General features: G+C 48.3%; 1 protein-coding gene across 10 annotated transcripts in view; it reads left to right on the top strand.

Annotated features, from left to right (window-relative positions):
* Nucleotides 1-6705, top strand: part of LOC309525194 (uncharacterized protein) — a gene marked incomplete at its 3' end in the record, with an annotated part of 45465 nt that extends 38760 nt beyond the window's left edge. For 4 of the 10 annotated variants that reach the window (XM_082210681.1, XM_082210684.1, XM_082210685.1 and 1 more), the window contains exons 2-3: nt 4211-4324; nt 5993-6705. In XM_082210681.1, the coding sequence (XP_082066807.1) occupies nt 4291-4324; nt 5993-6705 (747 nt within the window). In that variant the 5' untranslated portion in view covers nt 4211-4290. Of the gene's footprint in view, nt 1-134; nt 303-2915; nt 2938-2969; nt 3578-3894; nt 4325-4597; nt 4716-5992 lie in introns of those variants that run through there. The other 6 variants (XM_082210682.1, XM_082210687.1, XM_082210686.1 and 3 more) reach the window with 6 other exon arrangements.
* Between the last annotated feature and the right edge of the window lie 5941 nt (nt 6706-12646).

Below are 12646 nucleotides of genomic sequence, written 5' to 3'. Positions count from 1 at the left end.
AGCATCTGCGCCCACATTCCTAGAGCAGAAGATTGCAAAGAGGAGGAGGAGATTTGGGGAGGGGGGGAGAGGGAGAGGGAATGTGCCCCTTTCCTCTTCCGCAGATCTGAAAGGGGGGGGGATGCAAAGTGAGTTTCTTCTTGCTTTGGCAGAGATGCTGAAGGCGGCCGCAGGGAGGGAAATGCAAGATTAAGGCAAATAATTTCGTGTGCTGGGGAAAGCAGGACTCCCGCAAGAGCTCTTCCCCTAACCGAATTATTAGGCTCATTGGAGAGATGCGCTCCGTGCACTGAGAGATCCAGGTAGGTTAATCACTCCACAGGTAAACGTCCATCCATTATCTCCCCCCAACCTACAACAGCTTCTTGTTTCCTGTGTTGGGGACCTTATTCACTAGTAGCCTGCAATCATTTCCTTGTGCTGCGTAAATTAAGGTTACCACTTTCCTTCACTCTTCCACATCTCTCTCTTTGCTCTTGTGCCTTCAAAAGACTCCTGAAAGGCATAAACGAAGCTTTTCCACAAATGGAAAGGGGGCCGGGGTGGGGAGTGTTACCGGAGAAATCTGGGGGCTCCCTTGGACAAAAAACAAGGACACCAGCCAGGAATACCAGAGCAAAACAGCAGCCGGTAGGCTTGGTCTTTATTGAAGACTGTCGCGACAGGATTCCCACCTGCCACAAGGTGGAACAGGATGGAAGCCCTGGCCAAAAGAGAACCCAAACTTTTATTAGCTGCTGACCCCCATTTTACACCCTCCCAAAACTACATCACTCATACATCATAGTTACATCATGAAAGGGGAGGTCTGGTGGCAGTAATTTGAGCATCCTGGACCCTGCCCCATGGTTCTCCTTGCCCTCCACCAAACACCCATCAAGTGTAACAAAAAAGATATTTACATTTCCCTGTTTCCCAGCCAAGTTAATCACACCCTTTTATCTTCATCTGGGTTTGTTATTTCTGGAATGGCTACCTGTCTGGCAAGGGACATGGGTGGTGCTGTGGGTTAAGCCACAGAGTCTAGGACTTTCAAGGTCGGTGGTTCGAATCCCCACAACGGGGTGAGCTCGCGTTGCTTGGTCCCTGCTCCTGCCAACCTAGCAGTTTGAAAGCACATCAAAGTGCAAGTAGATAAATAGGTACCGCTCCGGCGGGAAGATAAAAGACGTTTCCGTGCGCTGCTCTGGTTTGCCAGAAGCGGCTTAGTCATACTGGCCACATGACCCGGAAGCTGTACGCTGGCTTCCTTGGCCAATAAAGCGAGATGAGCGCCGCAACCCCAGAGTCGATCACGACTGGACTTAATGGCCTGGGCTCCCCTTTACTTTTTACCTGTCTGGCACTCAGGTATCAGGATGCCAGGGATTATCACTCAGGCAGAGGGGCTGCTGAGTAGCTGAGCTCACATGTCTATATGAATTTCTGAAGTTTTCCCAGTGAGCCAGTACATAGATACATTTATCAGTGAATTCTTACATTTGGTATCGTGCAGCAAAGGCCCTTTGAACAGATAGGAAGAAACTGTGATGAAGTGTTTTGTGGGGACAAATTACAAAAGTCACAAAAGTGATTGTGCTGATTTTGGTAGTGGGTTGCATGCGCATGATATCTGCTGGAGGGGCATCCCACCCCCAAATCTATACATAAATTCCTGCAACAGGAGGCTCTCATGCCACATTGCCAGGTACCTGGTGGTGAATGTTAAACTGCACAGGAGCAAGGCCAGGGGAAATAAACAACAACATTGGCAATCCTAATCAATTTTGCGTGCTCAAGAAAGCCGGCCAATGGAAGGCGGAATTGAGAGAAGGAGTTCCCAGCAAGTTGGACCAAGAAGCATCACTGCAGTGGAGGTGGAATGTATGGTAGCTGTTGTGGCAAGCAGCCATTGATAGCCGTCTCCTCTATATGAATCTTTTCCAATTGTATTTTAACACCATCCAAGTTTGTGGCCGTCACTGCCTCTTGTGGAAGAGAGTTCCATCGTTTAATAATGTGCTGTGTGAACAAGACCTTCTTTTTGTCTTGCCCTGAATCTTCTGACCTTCAACTTCAACTGGACGAGCTTGAATTCAGGCAAAAACGTTCCTCTTTAACCGTGTCTTTGGTTGATTGTCATCCGATCCCAATGTAGGTCTTTCAGGACAGGTGTTATGTGGTCTCAGTGGCCAGTCCCAACTATATTTTGGTGCGTGGGGAAAAAATCATGTGACACGAGCCCTACCTGTGTGCACAATAAATATTTTTTTTATTCCGTTACCTAGGTTTATTTTGATCTCCGGTCAGGACCTCCTTCATGAATTTCCACATCGTGTGTGCTATTCTAAGCCGGGAAACCAAGGTCCCTCATGGAGGTTTGTTTCCCTGTGTGCATGCACCATTTTAGAGGCACACTTGGAAAGGACTCAGTTGGATCCAAAATAGCCAATCCTAATTCGAGATACTGTCAGGTATTCTGTCATTTGAAAATATTTAAAGCACTCATCTTTTTACAGCCTCTGGACCTCTCTTCTCAGCTGATTTCACAAAATAGAATTTATAACTATGGCAACCCCTTTGTAAGCCGCCTTGGCTCTCGGTCTGGGAAAAAGGCGGGATATAAATAAGTATAATACTAAAGGTGAGGATAAAGCTGCTCTTGAACTCGGATCTTGCTTGGAGCACCTGCGGAGGAGGGATTCTGTCCTGGGGGCGCCGCTGGCCTGATCCTGCAGCCGGGTTTCCCCTTCCTGCTTCAGAGCCGGAGACCAGCCGGGCGCTCCTCCTCCCTCTCTGCCCGGAGAAGCCAAGAGGCTCCTACCCCGCGGCTCCGCAAGGGTTAACTGCGGCGATAGAGCTTCCATTCCTAGAGCGGAAGGGAAGACTGGCGAGAGAGGAGGCGCTTCCACTTCCTGTTCCGCTTCCCCGGGTTGCTGCTGTCCTTCCTGGAGGCGGGTAGCTGGGGGGAGTCGGCCGACCCAGGGGCGGGATTGGGGGGCGAGAGGGAGGGAGCCGCGTCCCGCCTGGGGGGAACTAAGGGGCGACGGGGAAAGGTCGTCTTCTCCTGGGAGGGGAAGCGGGAGGCCGAAGCGACGCTCCTCGCTGGCCTTGACCGGCCTCTGGCCTCATCCTGCGGCCTTTCCTCCCGCTCCTCCTCTGTCCAGAGAAAGCAGAAGGAGCGCCCAGCAAAGGCCGCAGGGCAGGAAATGGGGAGGAATGGCAGGGAGTAAACAGGGAGTTAGGAGAGTCTCCTGCCAGCCAGGGAAGAGGAGCAGGAGGAATAATTATTATTATTTTATTCATTCATACCCCGCCCATTTAGCTGGATTTCCTCAGCCACTCTGGGTGGCTCCCGACAGAAAATTAAAAGCACAATAAAAGATGAAACATTAAAAGCTTCCCTAAACAGGGCTGCCTTCAGATGTCTTCTATAAGTCTGGAAGTTGTTTTTCTCTTTGACATCTGGTGGGAGGGCATTCCACAGGGCGGGTGCCACTACCGAGAAGGCCCTCTACCTGTTTCCCTGTAATTTGGCTTCTTGCAGCAAGGGATCTCAGTGTCCGGCTGAACGATGGGGGTGGAGATGCTTCTTCAGGTACCGTATTTTTCGTCCCATAGGATGCACGTAGTTTTTTTGGGGGGAAATAAAGGAAAAAAATTATTCCTTTATTCCCCCCCCAAAAAAAAGCAGGTCGCGGAAACTGAACCAGGTTGAGGAACAGTGGGATGGCGTCGCTGCGCCTCCCTGCTGTCCCTCAAGTTTGTGGGGCTGGCCGATGTCTGCTCGGCGCGAGGGGCACTTTGCTTCCCGGGCCGCAGGCTGCTATCCGCAGCGTGGGGAGCCCTGCGGGGAACTCCGGCAGGGCTCCCCACGCTGCGGATGTCTGTCTGGCGTGCAACTAAAACCCACAAACCAATTTAGAAACCAGTGTGCATAAGCCATCATTGAAAAAATTATCCCTCTCCACTTCCCATTTTGCCTCTTGGGCAGCATGTATGGTCTTTACACACTTGAGGAAGGAGGGAGTATGGGGTGGGACAAAACACTCATTTCCCCCAGTCTTAAATTTAGTTATCCAGATTTTCACGTCTTATTAAAAAACAAATAAACACTGAAGGTCAAATCTCCAGTTGCCCCATCTATCATCGGAGGGGGAGCTGAGGGGAGATGATTTCCACACCTTGCCTTGGAGTGTCTATAAGGAAGGGAATTGTTCTGTCCTTCCAGGGATCAGTGAGCTTTGACAAGTGTCCTTGCATTTCGCTGACGACAACTGGGCCCTACAGAGAGCTCTGTACAAGGACGTCATGGTGGAGGTTCGTGAGATGGTGGCCTCTCAGGGTAAGGATCCTTTTCGCCTTCATTCATAGTTATAATAGGTATGGGTTCCTCAGGGGCTCGGAGTGCCTCCCTTCAGCTCCGCTAAAGGAGGTCACCGTGTTTGTTTTTCTCCCAAGTTAAGGGCCAGAAGCCTGGCTGAGAGTAAACATTCTTGCTTCTCTGCTACAATTAGCCAGTGATGGCTTCTGGGTTGCCTCTCTGTGGAAGAGCATTCTTTAGGTGGGGAGCCAGCACTGAAAGACGCATTCCGTATTGCCTCTCTTTGCCCCTCAGCTGGAGAGGGCACTGTGAGAAGGACCTCAGACGATGAGTGCAGGCTCTAGGTGGATTCATGAGAAGCAACCATTGAGCTACATAAGTCAAAATCAGCACCTTGTCTTGAAGACAGCAACCCAGAAAAGGTTTTATGTGCTCAGAGCCTCTTGCACCGGTCAGCACTCTGTACTTTCTGAACGGTCCTCTAAAGCAGCCTGAAGTATAATGCATTGTGGCAATCTAGCGTGGAGAATGGTGGAAAAAGCATACTAAAAATCATCTATGTGGGGGACCCTAATTTGTAGAATACTTGAGTATCGTTATTGGTTTCTGTTGATGTTTTGGTTTGTTTGTTGCATGTATAGAATATTCTGTTTCTTAGTATTTGATGTTTGGGTGCATTTTTATATATGCTGTAAGCCACCCAGAGAGGCTTGGGAAACCCAGCCAGACAGTTGGAATATAAATAAAATAAATGCTATTATTGTTATTATTCATTTTGGTTTCTCAACAAGCTCTGCAGATCTAGACATTTCAAGCTGCTCTGAGTTGCAGTGCTGTATTATCAGTGCTCAGGGGCGGCCTCACTTCTGCCCCCACAATGGGGGCTCAAAATCCATAAGGAGCGTACCCCTGCAAGTTGGGTCGGGTGGTTCCCCACCCCCCACCCCACCAGACCTCCAAGGGGTGCAGACGCCTCCCCCTCATCCATGTCAGTATTTGTATATATAAAAAAGTTCTGACCTCCCTTTGTCGCCTCAGCCTGTTTCCTCGGACTCTTGTTGGCATAAAACAGTCCACGAGAAAAGTATCCTTGCAGAGTACTTTCTGCTTTTATTCTTAAAAGTCTTTCTGCAAAAGCGGCTGACCAACTGTACACACCTCAACACTACCAGCTTTCACTAACCAACCAACCAAACCCAACCAGAAACTAACATTTCTCACTCCATATATACAACCCGGTGCAGGCCGCTGACTCATACTGACCCAGCTTTTTAAGCATTAAAGAAACAGCGGCCAATTTTTAGCCGTGACAACCCACTGGCAAAGAGCCTTTTCAGATCCTGACAAAGTTGAGAGGCCGGGGAGACTAGCAGCAAAGCTGAGCACTGACGCCCCTTTGGGGGTGACACCTGAGGCAGCCGCCTCACACAGGCCCATAGGCAGGCAGGCTCTGTTGATATTACTGCCTGCTGGTTTAAATTGTGTTATTTATGGCTTGGTTAATCTTAGGGACTGCTCACCAGAACTTTTCTGATACAAATAACCCTTGATTAAATGGTGATATTTTATTAAAACCAGGTATCACATCATTTGTTTTCATGTAAAACGCCTTTAACACAGTGCCAGGCCTTGAGTTTCGATAATGAAACAGCTGTATTAACCTTTATTTTAAAATTTTTATTCCATCAGGAGATGTTTTGGGGGTCCTGGATGAGGAGGAGCCATCAGACGTCTGGCCAGAAAGAGCTGAGGAGCAAGAGAAGGAAAGGAAGTTGGGGGTTCAAGATGGAGCCAACAAACAAGAGGGGAGAGAAACAGTGAAGCCAAGGGATGAACACAGTGTTTCCCAAGAAGATGAAAATCAACTTAACAGGGTGGAGAAAAAATATGAATGTACTGTGTGCGGAAAGAGAGTCTGTAGTCGCGCATCCCTTGCTAGACATCAAAGCGTACACTCAGGTGAAAAACCTTATGAATGCATGGAGTGTGGAAAGAGATTCAGAAACAGTGACAACCTTACTTTGCATCAAAGAACTCATACAGGGGAGAAACCTTATAAATGCTGGGAATGTGGAAAGAGTTTCTTTGACAGTAGTACCCTTACTAAGCATCAAAGAACTCACACAGGGGAAAAACCATATACATGCATGGAGTGTGGAAAGAGCTTCAATCAGAGTGCCTCCCTTAATGTGCATCGAAGATCTCATACAGGTGAAAAACCTTATAAATGCATGGAGTGTGGAAAGAGCTTCAGTTGCAGCAAGTCTGTTAAAATGCATCATATAATTCACACACAGGAAAACCATATAAATCCATATAAATGCCTGGAGTGTGGAAAGAGCTTCAGCTACAGTGGCTACCTTACTAAACATCAAAGAACTCACACGGGAAAAACCATATAAATGCCTGGAGTGTGGAAAGAGCTTCAGTCAGACTGCCTCCCTTAATGTGCATCAACAAACTCATACAGGGGAGAAACAGTATAAATGTTTGAAATGTAGAAAAAGCTAACATCCTTCGTGCACGTAAGAGAATTCACACGGGACAAACTATACAAATGTTTGGAGTGTGGAAAGAGCTACTGCCGCAGTAACCACCTTTCTCGACAGCAGAGAACTCATTCAGGGGACTAATCCTATGAAAGTTGATGTGTGGAAAGAGCTTCAGTTATAGTTTCTTTACTGTGCATGAAATAACTCGTACAGGGGACAAACCACATACATTTTTGGGGTGTGGAAAGAGCTTCAGTTGCAACAGCTGTCTAATGATAAGGTGCCAATAGCCAGGTGCAAAATGTGTCTGGCACCTGGCTGATTTTGAACACTGCCCCACATTGGTATTTAATTAAAATAAGACATGAACTTGAGAATTTCCCCTCTGATTTACCAATCTGTTCATTTAGGCAAGCATTTCTGACTTTTGTTTTCAGACTATGTGCTCAGAATATTTAGAGGGACGCTATAAAAAATTATCGCAGAAGAGCTTCTTTGTATATGCTGTAACTAAGCAGTAGATCGCTACCAATATTCTCTATTCTGAACCAAGTTTATCCTTGTTTGGTTATGTAAGATACCCGATGCATGTAATCAGCTGCGCTGGAGGACTCCCCTGCCTGAGGGTCCCGTTCCTGCCACTCACCACCTGGCCAGGGCAGGGCGGGCAGGCCTCATAAGGACAGCAGAGGCGGCTGCTGTCGCTGCCCAGGAGAACTCAGAACAGCACAGAGTTCTTTTAAAAATACTTTAAAATTTTCTTTTTTACCTTTAAAATTATTTCTGGCGTGGGGGATGGACGTTTAGTCGTGTTTGGAAATTGGCCTAATTTTGGTATGTTTGTAACTTTTACTGTTTTTGGTTTTTATTGTTTTATTGCTTTTTTAAAAAATAGGTTTTATTTTGTTCTGAAGGGGAGGACGTCAGGGCTGCCTGGGAGTGGGTCCCAGAAAACAAAATGGCTGAGGCAAGTTCCAGAGGGAGGGATGCACTGGGACAACCGATCTCAGTGAACACGGGTAGGAGGAGGAGAGACGCTAAGACCAGACCATGTCATTACCGAGGAGGCAGGTTTAGTCGTTGTTTGAGGACTATCCCTGCCTCCGGGTCTGGTCTTGACCGGACGGATACTGGAATCAGCAATGGATACCCACATAACCTGAAGGTTCAGCTGTGCAATGCCAGATCAATGATTCATAAGACCACTGCCATCCATGACTTGATCGTGGATGGAGGACTTGACCTAGCATGTGTGACAGAGACATGGTTGGATGAAGCATATGGGCCTGTCCTTGCCGCTGCTTGTCCACCAGGTTTCTCTCATGCACAGCAACCCAGGTCATGTGGGCGGGGAGGGAGGGGGTCGCAGTGATTTTTAGGAAGTCATTAGTCTGCACCAGGCATCCTATTGGGAAGACCCAGTTCTCTGAGTGCATGTTCTAGAAGTTGGGCAATAGGGGCAGTACAGGATTCCTTTTGGTGTACTGACCTCCCCGCTGCACCAAGGATTCCCTGCCCGAGCTGCTTCAGTTTATGGTGGATGTTCTCTTGGAGACACCTAGTTTGGTTGTCCTAGGGGATTTTAACATTCACGCCAACACGACCTTGCAAGGGACCTCTCGGGACTTTGTGGAAACTATGGCCTCCATAGGACTGCCCCTGAATTAGCCTGGCCCAGCTCATAGCCTTTGACCTCTATGGATGTTGGTGATCTGACACTAATAAAAGCGAAACAAAAGAAGTGCCATAGTCAGATCACTTCCTGGTGCAACTGGACTTCTCTGTGTCCCTTCCCCTCTGCAGGGAGGTGGGACCGATTTGGATGGTGCGCCCCCGCCACTTAATGGATCTAAATGGTTTCCAGAGAGTGGTAGGGGATGCTTTATCCCATGTTGATGGCCTTTTAGCTGATTCCCTGGTGGCCCACTGTAATGTGGAGTTAACCAGGGCTATTGACTGTTTGGCTCTGAAGCGCCCTCTCCGATTGCATGGAGCCTGCACAGCTCTGTGGTTTTCCACCGGTCTAAGGGCAATGAAACAATCACTGAGATGGCTAGAGTGCCGGTGGTGGATGACTCATTTTGCATCTGACCGCATATGGGCTAGAGCTCTAATGTCAAGCCTTCCAAGTGGCGATAGTGACAATGAAGGAGACCACCGCCTTTATTGCATCTGCAGAAAACCGCAGCAGGAGACACTTTCAGGTGGTGCGCAATTTAGCAGAACCACCTGCTCCATCGGGGCCCAGTATGGGCCACATGATCTCCTGTAATGATTTTGCAGTTTTTTGCAGCAGAGGAGCTATGACACTTGTGTCCAGGGCAGATGTTTACCAACTTCATCTGGTACACAGGCTGAGACCTTACTTGACTGCGGACTGTCTCATCAGAGGTGCTAATCCAGAATGCGGCAGCTAGACCGGTGACTGGGAGTGGCTGCAAAGACCACATAATACCAGTCTTGAAAGACCTACATTGGCTCCCAGCACGTTTCCAAGCACAATTCAAAGTATTGGTGCTGACCTTTAAAGCCCTAAATGGCCTCAGCCCAGTAGACCTGAAGGAGCGTCTCCACTCCCATCGTTCTGCCTGGACACTGAGGTCCAGCGTTAAGGACCTTTGGCAGTTCCCTTGCTGCAAGAAGCCAAATTACAGGGAACCAGGTAGGGGGCCTTCTCGGTAGTGGCACCTGTCCTGTGGAATGCCCTCCCACCAGATGTCAAAGAGAAAAACAACTACCAGACTTATAGAAGACATCTGAAGGCAGCCCTGTTTAGGGAAGCTTTTAATGTTTGACGGACTATTGTATTTTAATATTTTGTTGGAAGCCGCCCTGAGTGGCTGGGGAAACCCACACAGATGGGTGGGGTATAAATAATAAATAATTGTGATTATTACTGAAAGTCACATATTTGTTGTCTAGTTTGAGAAATCTGTGACAAAGTTGTGAGATCTGCAGTTGCTGCCCCCAGACTGAGAAAGTTCATTGAGGAAAACATGGTGGATTGTAAATATTTAATTGGGAATGAAATCTAAAAACTTATTTGTGTTTGTGTTTGTGTGTGTGTGTGTGTGTGTGTAATATAGGCTGATACTGTATTTTAAAGCTGTACAGTGGTACCTCGGGTTAAAAACTTAATTCGTTCTTGGGGTCCGTTCTTAATCTGAAACTGTTCTTAACCTTAAGCACCACTTTAGCTAATGGGGCCTCCCGCTGCTGCCATGCCGCAATTTCTGTTCTCATCCTGAAGCAAAGTTCTTAACCCGAGGTACTATTTCTGGGTTAGCGGAGTCTGTAACCTGAAGCGTCTGTAACCCGAGGTACCACTGTATTTATGTATATATTGCATATGACCATAATGGTTCAGTCAACAATAAACGTGTACAGCTTGTAGGCTTTTGCAGATACAGTTACGTTCAGATAGATGCTGTGTATAGGCAAAAGTCAGTAACAACAAAATAGTATTTCTCATGCCTTAACATGTTAGAAGCTGATTGGTTACTGCCGCAAAATGCTGCATTTGGCTGTGTACCCCCAAACACCAGAGGAGCTATGACATTTGTGTAGCAATAATAATAATAATAATTTATATACCGCCCATCTGGCTGGGCCTCCCCAGCCACTCTGGGTGGCTCCCAACAGAATATTAAAAGCACGATAAAACATCAAACGTTAAAAACTTCCTTAAACTTCAGATAGTTGTTTATTTCCTTGACATCTTATGGGAGGCCATTCCACAGGGCGGGTGCTACTACCAAGAAGGCCCTCTGCCTGGTTCCCTGTATCCCCACTTTTTGCAGTGAGGGAACTGCCAGAAGGCCCTCAGAGCTGGACCTCAGTGTCCGGGCTGAACGATGGGGGTGGAGATGCTCCTTCAGGTATACTGGGCTGAGGCCGTTTAGGGCTTCAAAGGTCAGCACCAACACTTGGAATTGTGCTTGCAAACGTAGTGGGAGCCAATGTACATCTTTCAGGACAGGTGTTATGTGGTCTCAGTGGCCAGTCCCAACTATATTTTGGTGCGTGGGGGGAAAAATCATGTGACATGAGCCATACCTGTGTGCACAGTAAATATTTTTTTATTCCGTTACCTAGTTTTATTTTGATCTCCGGTCAGGACCTCCTTCATGAATTTCCACATCGTGCGTGCTATTCTAAGCCGGGAAACCAAGGTCCCTCGTGGAGGTTTGTTTCCCTGTGTGCATGCACCATTTTAGAGGCACACTTGGAAAGGACTCAGTTGGATCCAAAATAGCCAATCCAAACTCAAGATTCTGTCAGGTATTCTGTCATTTGAAAATATTTAAAGCACTCATCTTTTTACAGCCTCTGGACCTCTCTTCTCAGCTAATTTCACAAAATATGTGCATCTTTAATTTTTTCCCCTAATTCTGATTTCAACCAGGATCTTTGAAACAATTGCAATTCCTTGCCTCTTAATGCCGCCTGCCTTTTATAATTTATAACTATGGCAACCCCTTTGTAAGCCGCCTTGGCTCTTGGTCTGGGAAAAAGGCGGGATATAAATAAGTAGAATACTAAAGGTGAGGATAAAGCTGCACTTGAACTCGGATCTTGCTTGGAGCACCTGCGGAGGAGGGATTCTGTCCTGGGGGCGCCGCTGGCCTGATCCTGCAGCCGGGTTTCCCCTTCCTGCTTCAGAGCCGGAGACCAGCCGGGCGCTCCTCCTCCCTCTCTGCCCGGAGCAGCCAAGAGGCTCCTACCCCGCGGCTCCTCAAGGGTTAACTGCGGCGACAGAGCTTCGATTCCTAGAGCGGAAGGGAAGACTGGCGAGAGAGGAGGCGCTTCCGCTTCCTGTTCCGCTTCCCCGGGTTGATGCTGTCCTTCCTGGAGGCGGGTAACTGGGGGGAGTCGGCCGACCAAGGGGCGGGATTGGGGGGCGAGAGGGAGGGAGCCGCGTCCCGCCTGGGGGGGGGGAACTAAGGGGCGACGGGGAAAGGTCGTCTTCTCCTGGGAGGGGAAGCGGGAGGCCGAAGCGACGCTGCTCGCTGGCCTTGACCGGCCTCTGGCCTCATCCTGCGGCCTTTCCTCCCGCTCCTCTGTCCAGAGAAAGCAGAAGGAGCGCCCAGCAAAGGCCGCAGGGCAGGGAATGGGGAGGAATGGCAGGGATTAAACAGGGAGTTAGGAGAGTCTCCTGCCAGCCAGGGAAGAGGAGCAGGAGGAATAATTATGATTATTTTATTCATTCATACCCCGCCATTTAGCTGGGTTTCCCCAGCAACTCTGGGTGGCTCCCAACAGAAAATTAAAAGCACTATAAAAGATCAAACATTAAAAGCTTCCCTCAACAGGGCTGCCTTCAGATGTCTTATGAAAGTCAGATAGTTGTTTATTTCCTTGACATCTGATGGGAGGGCTTTCCACAGGGTGGGGGCCACTACCAAGAAGGCCCTCTGCCTGGTTCCCTGTAACCTCACTTCTCGCAGGGAGGGAACCGCCAGAAGGCCCCTGGAGCTGGGCCTCAGTGTCAGGACTGAGCGATGGGGTGGAGATGCTCCTTTTAGGTATACTGGGCTGAGGCCATTTGGGGCTTTAAAGGTCAGCACCAACACTTTGAATTGTGCTTGGAAAAATACTGGGAGCTAATGTAGGTCTTTCAGGTCTTAGTTGGCTGCTGCTCCCAGTTACCAGTCTAGCTGCTGCATTCTGGATTTGATCTAGTTTCCGGGTCACCTTCAAAGGTAGCGCCCCATAGAGTGCAGAAGGAGCTGCAGACTCTATGGCAGGAGAGGATCCTCCTCAGTTAAGACTCTTTAGCATTTTATTGTATCGAAGACCATAGGCCCACTGCAAATTAAACCATGAGAAAAAACTTTTCCTCTGCAAAATG

The sequence above is a fragment of the Podarcis vaucheri genome (genome assembly GCF_965113315.1).
Source record: "Podarcis vaucheri genome assembly, chromosome: 2".
NCBI classification, from domain to species: domain Eukaryota; kingdom Metazoa; phylum Chordata; class Lepidosauria; order Squamata; family Lacertidae; genus Podarcis; species Podarcis vaucheri.
The sequence above is the reverse complement of the archived record's forward strand: the minus strand, read 5'-3'. Positions and strand labels throughout refer to the sequence as shown.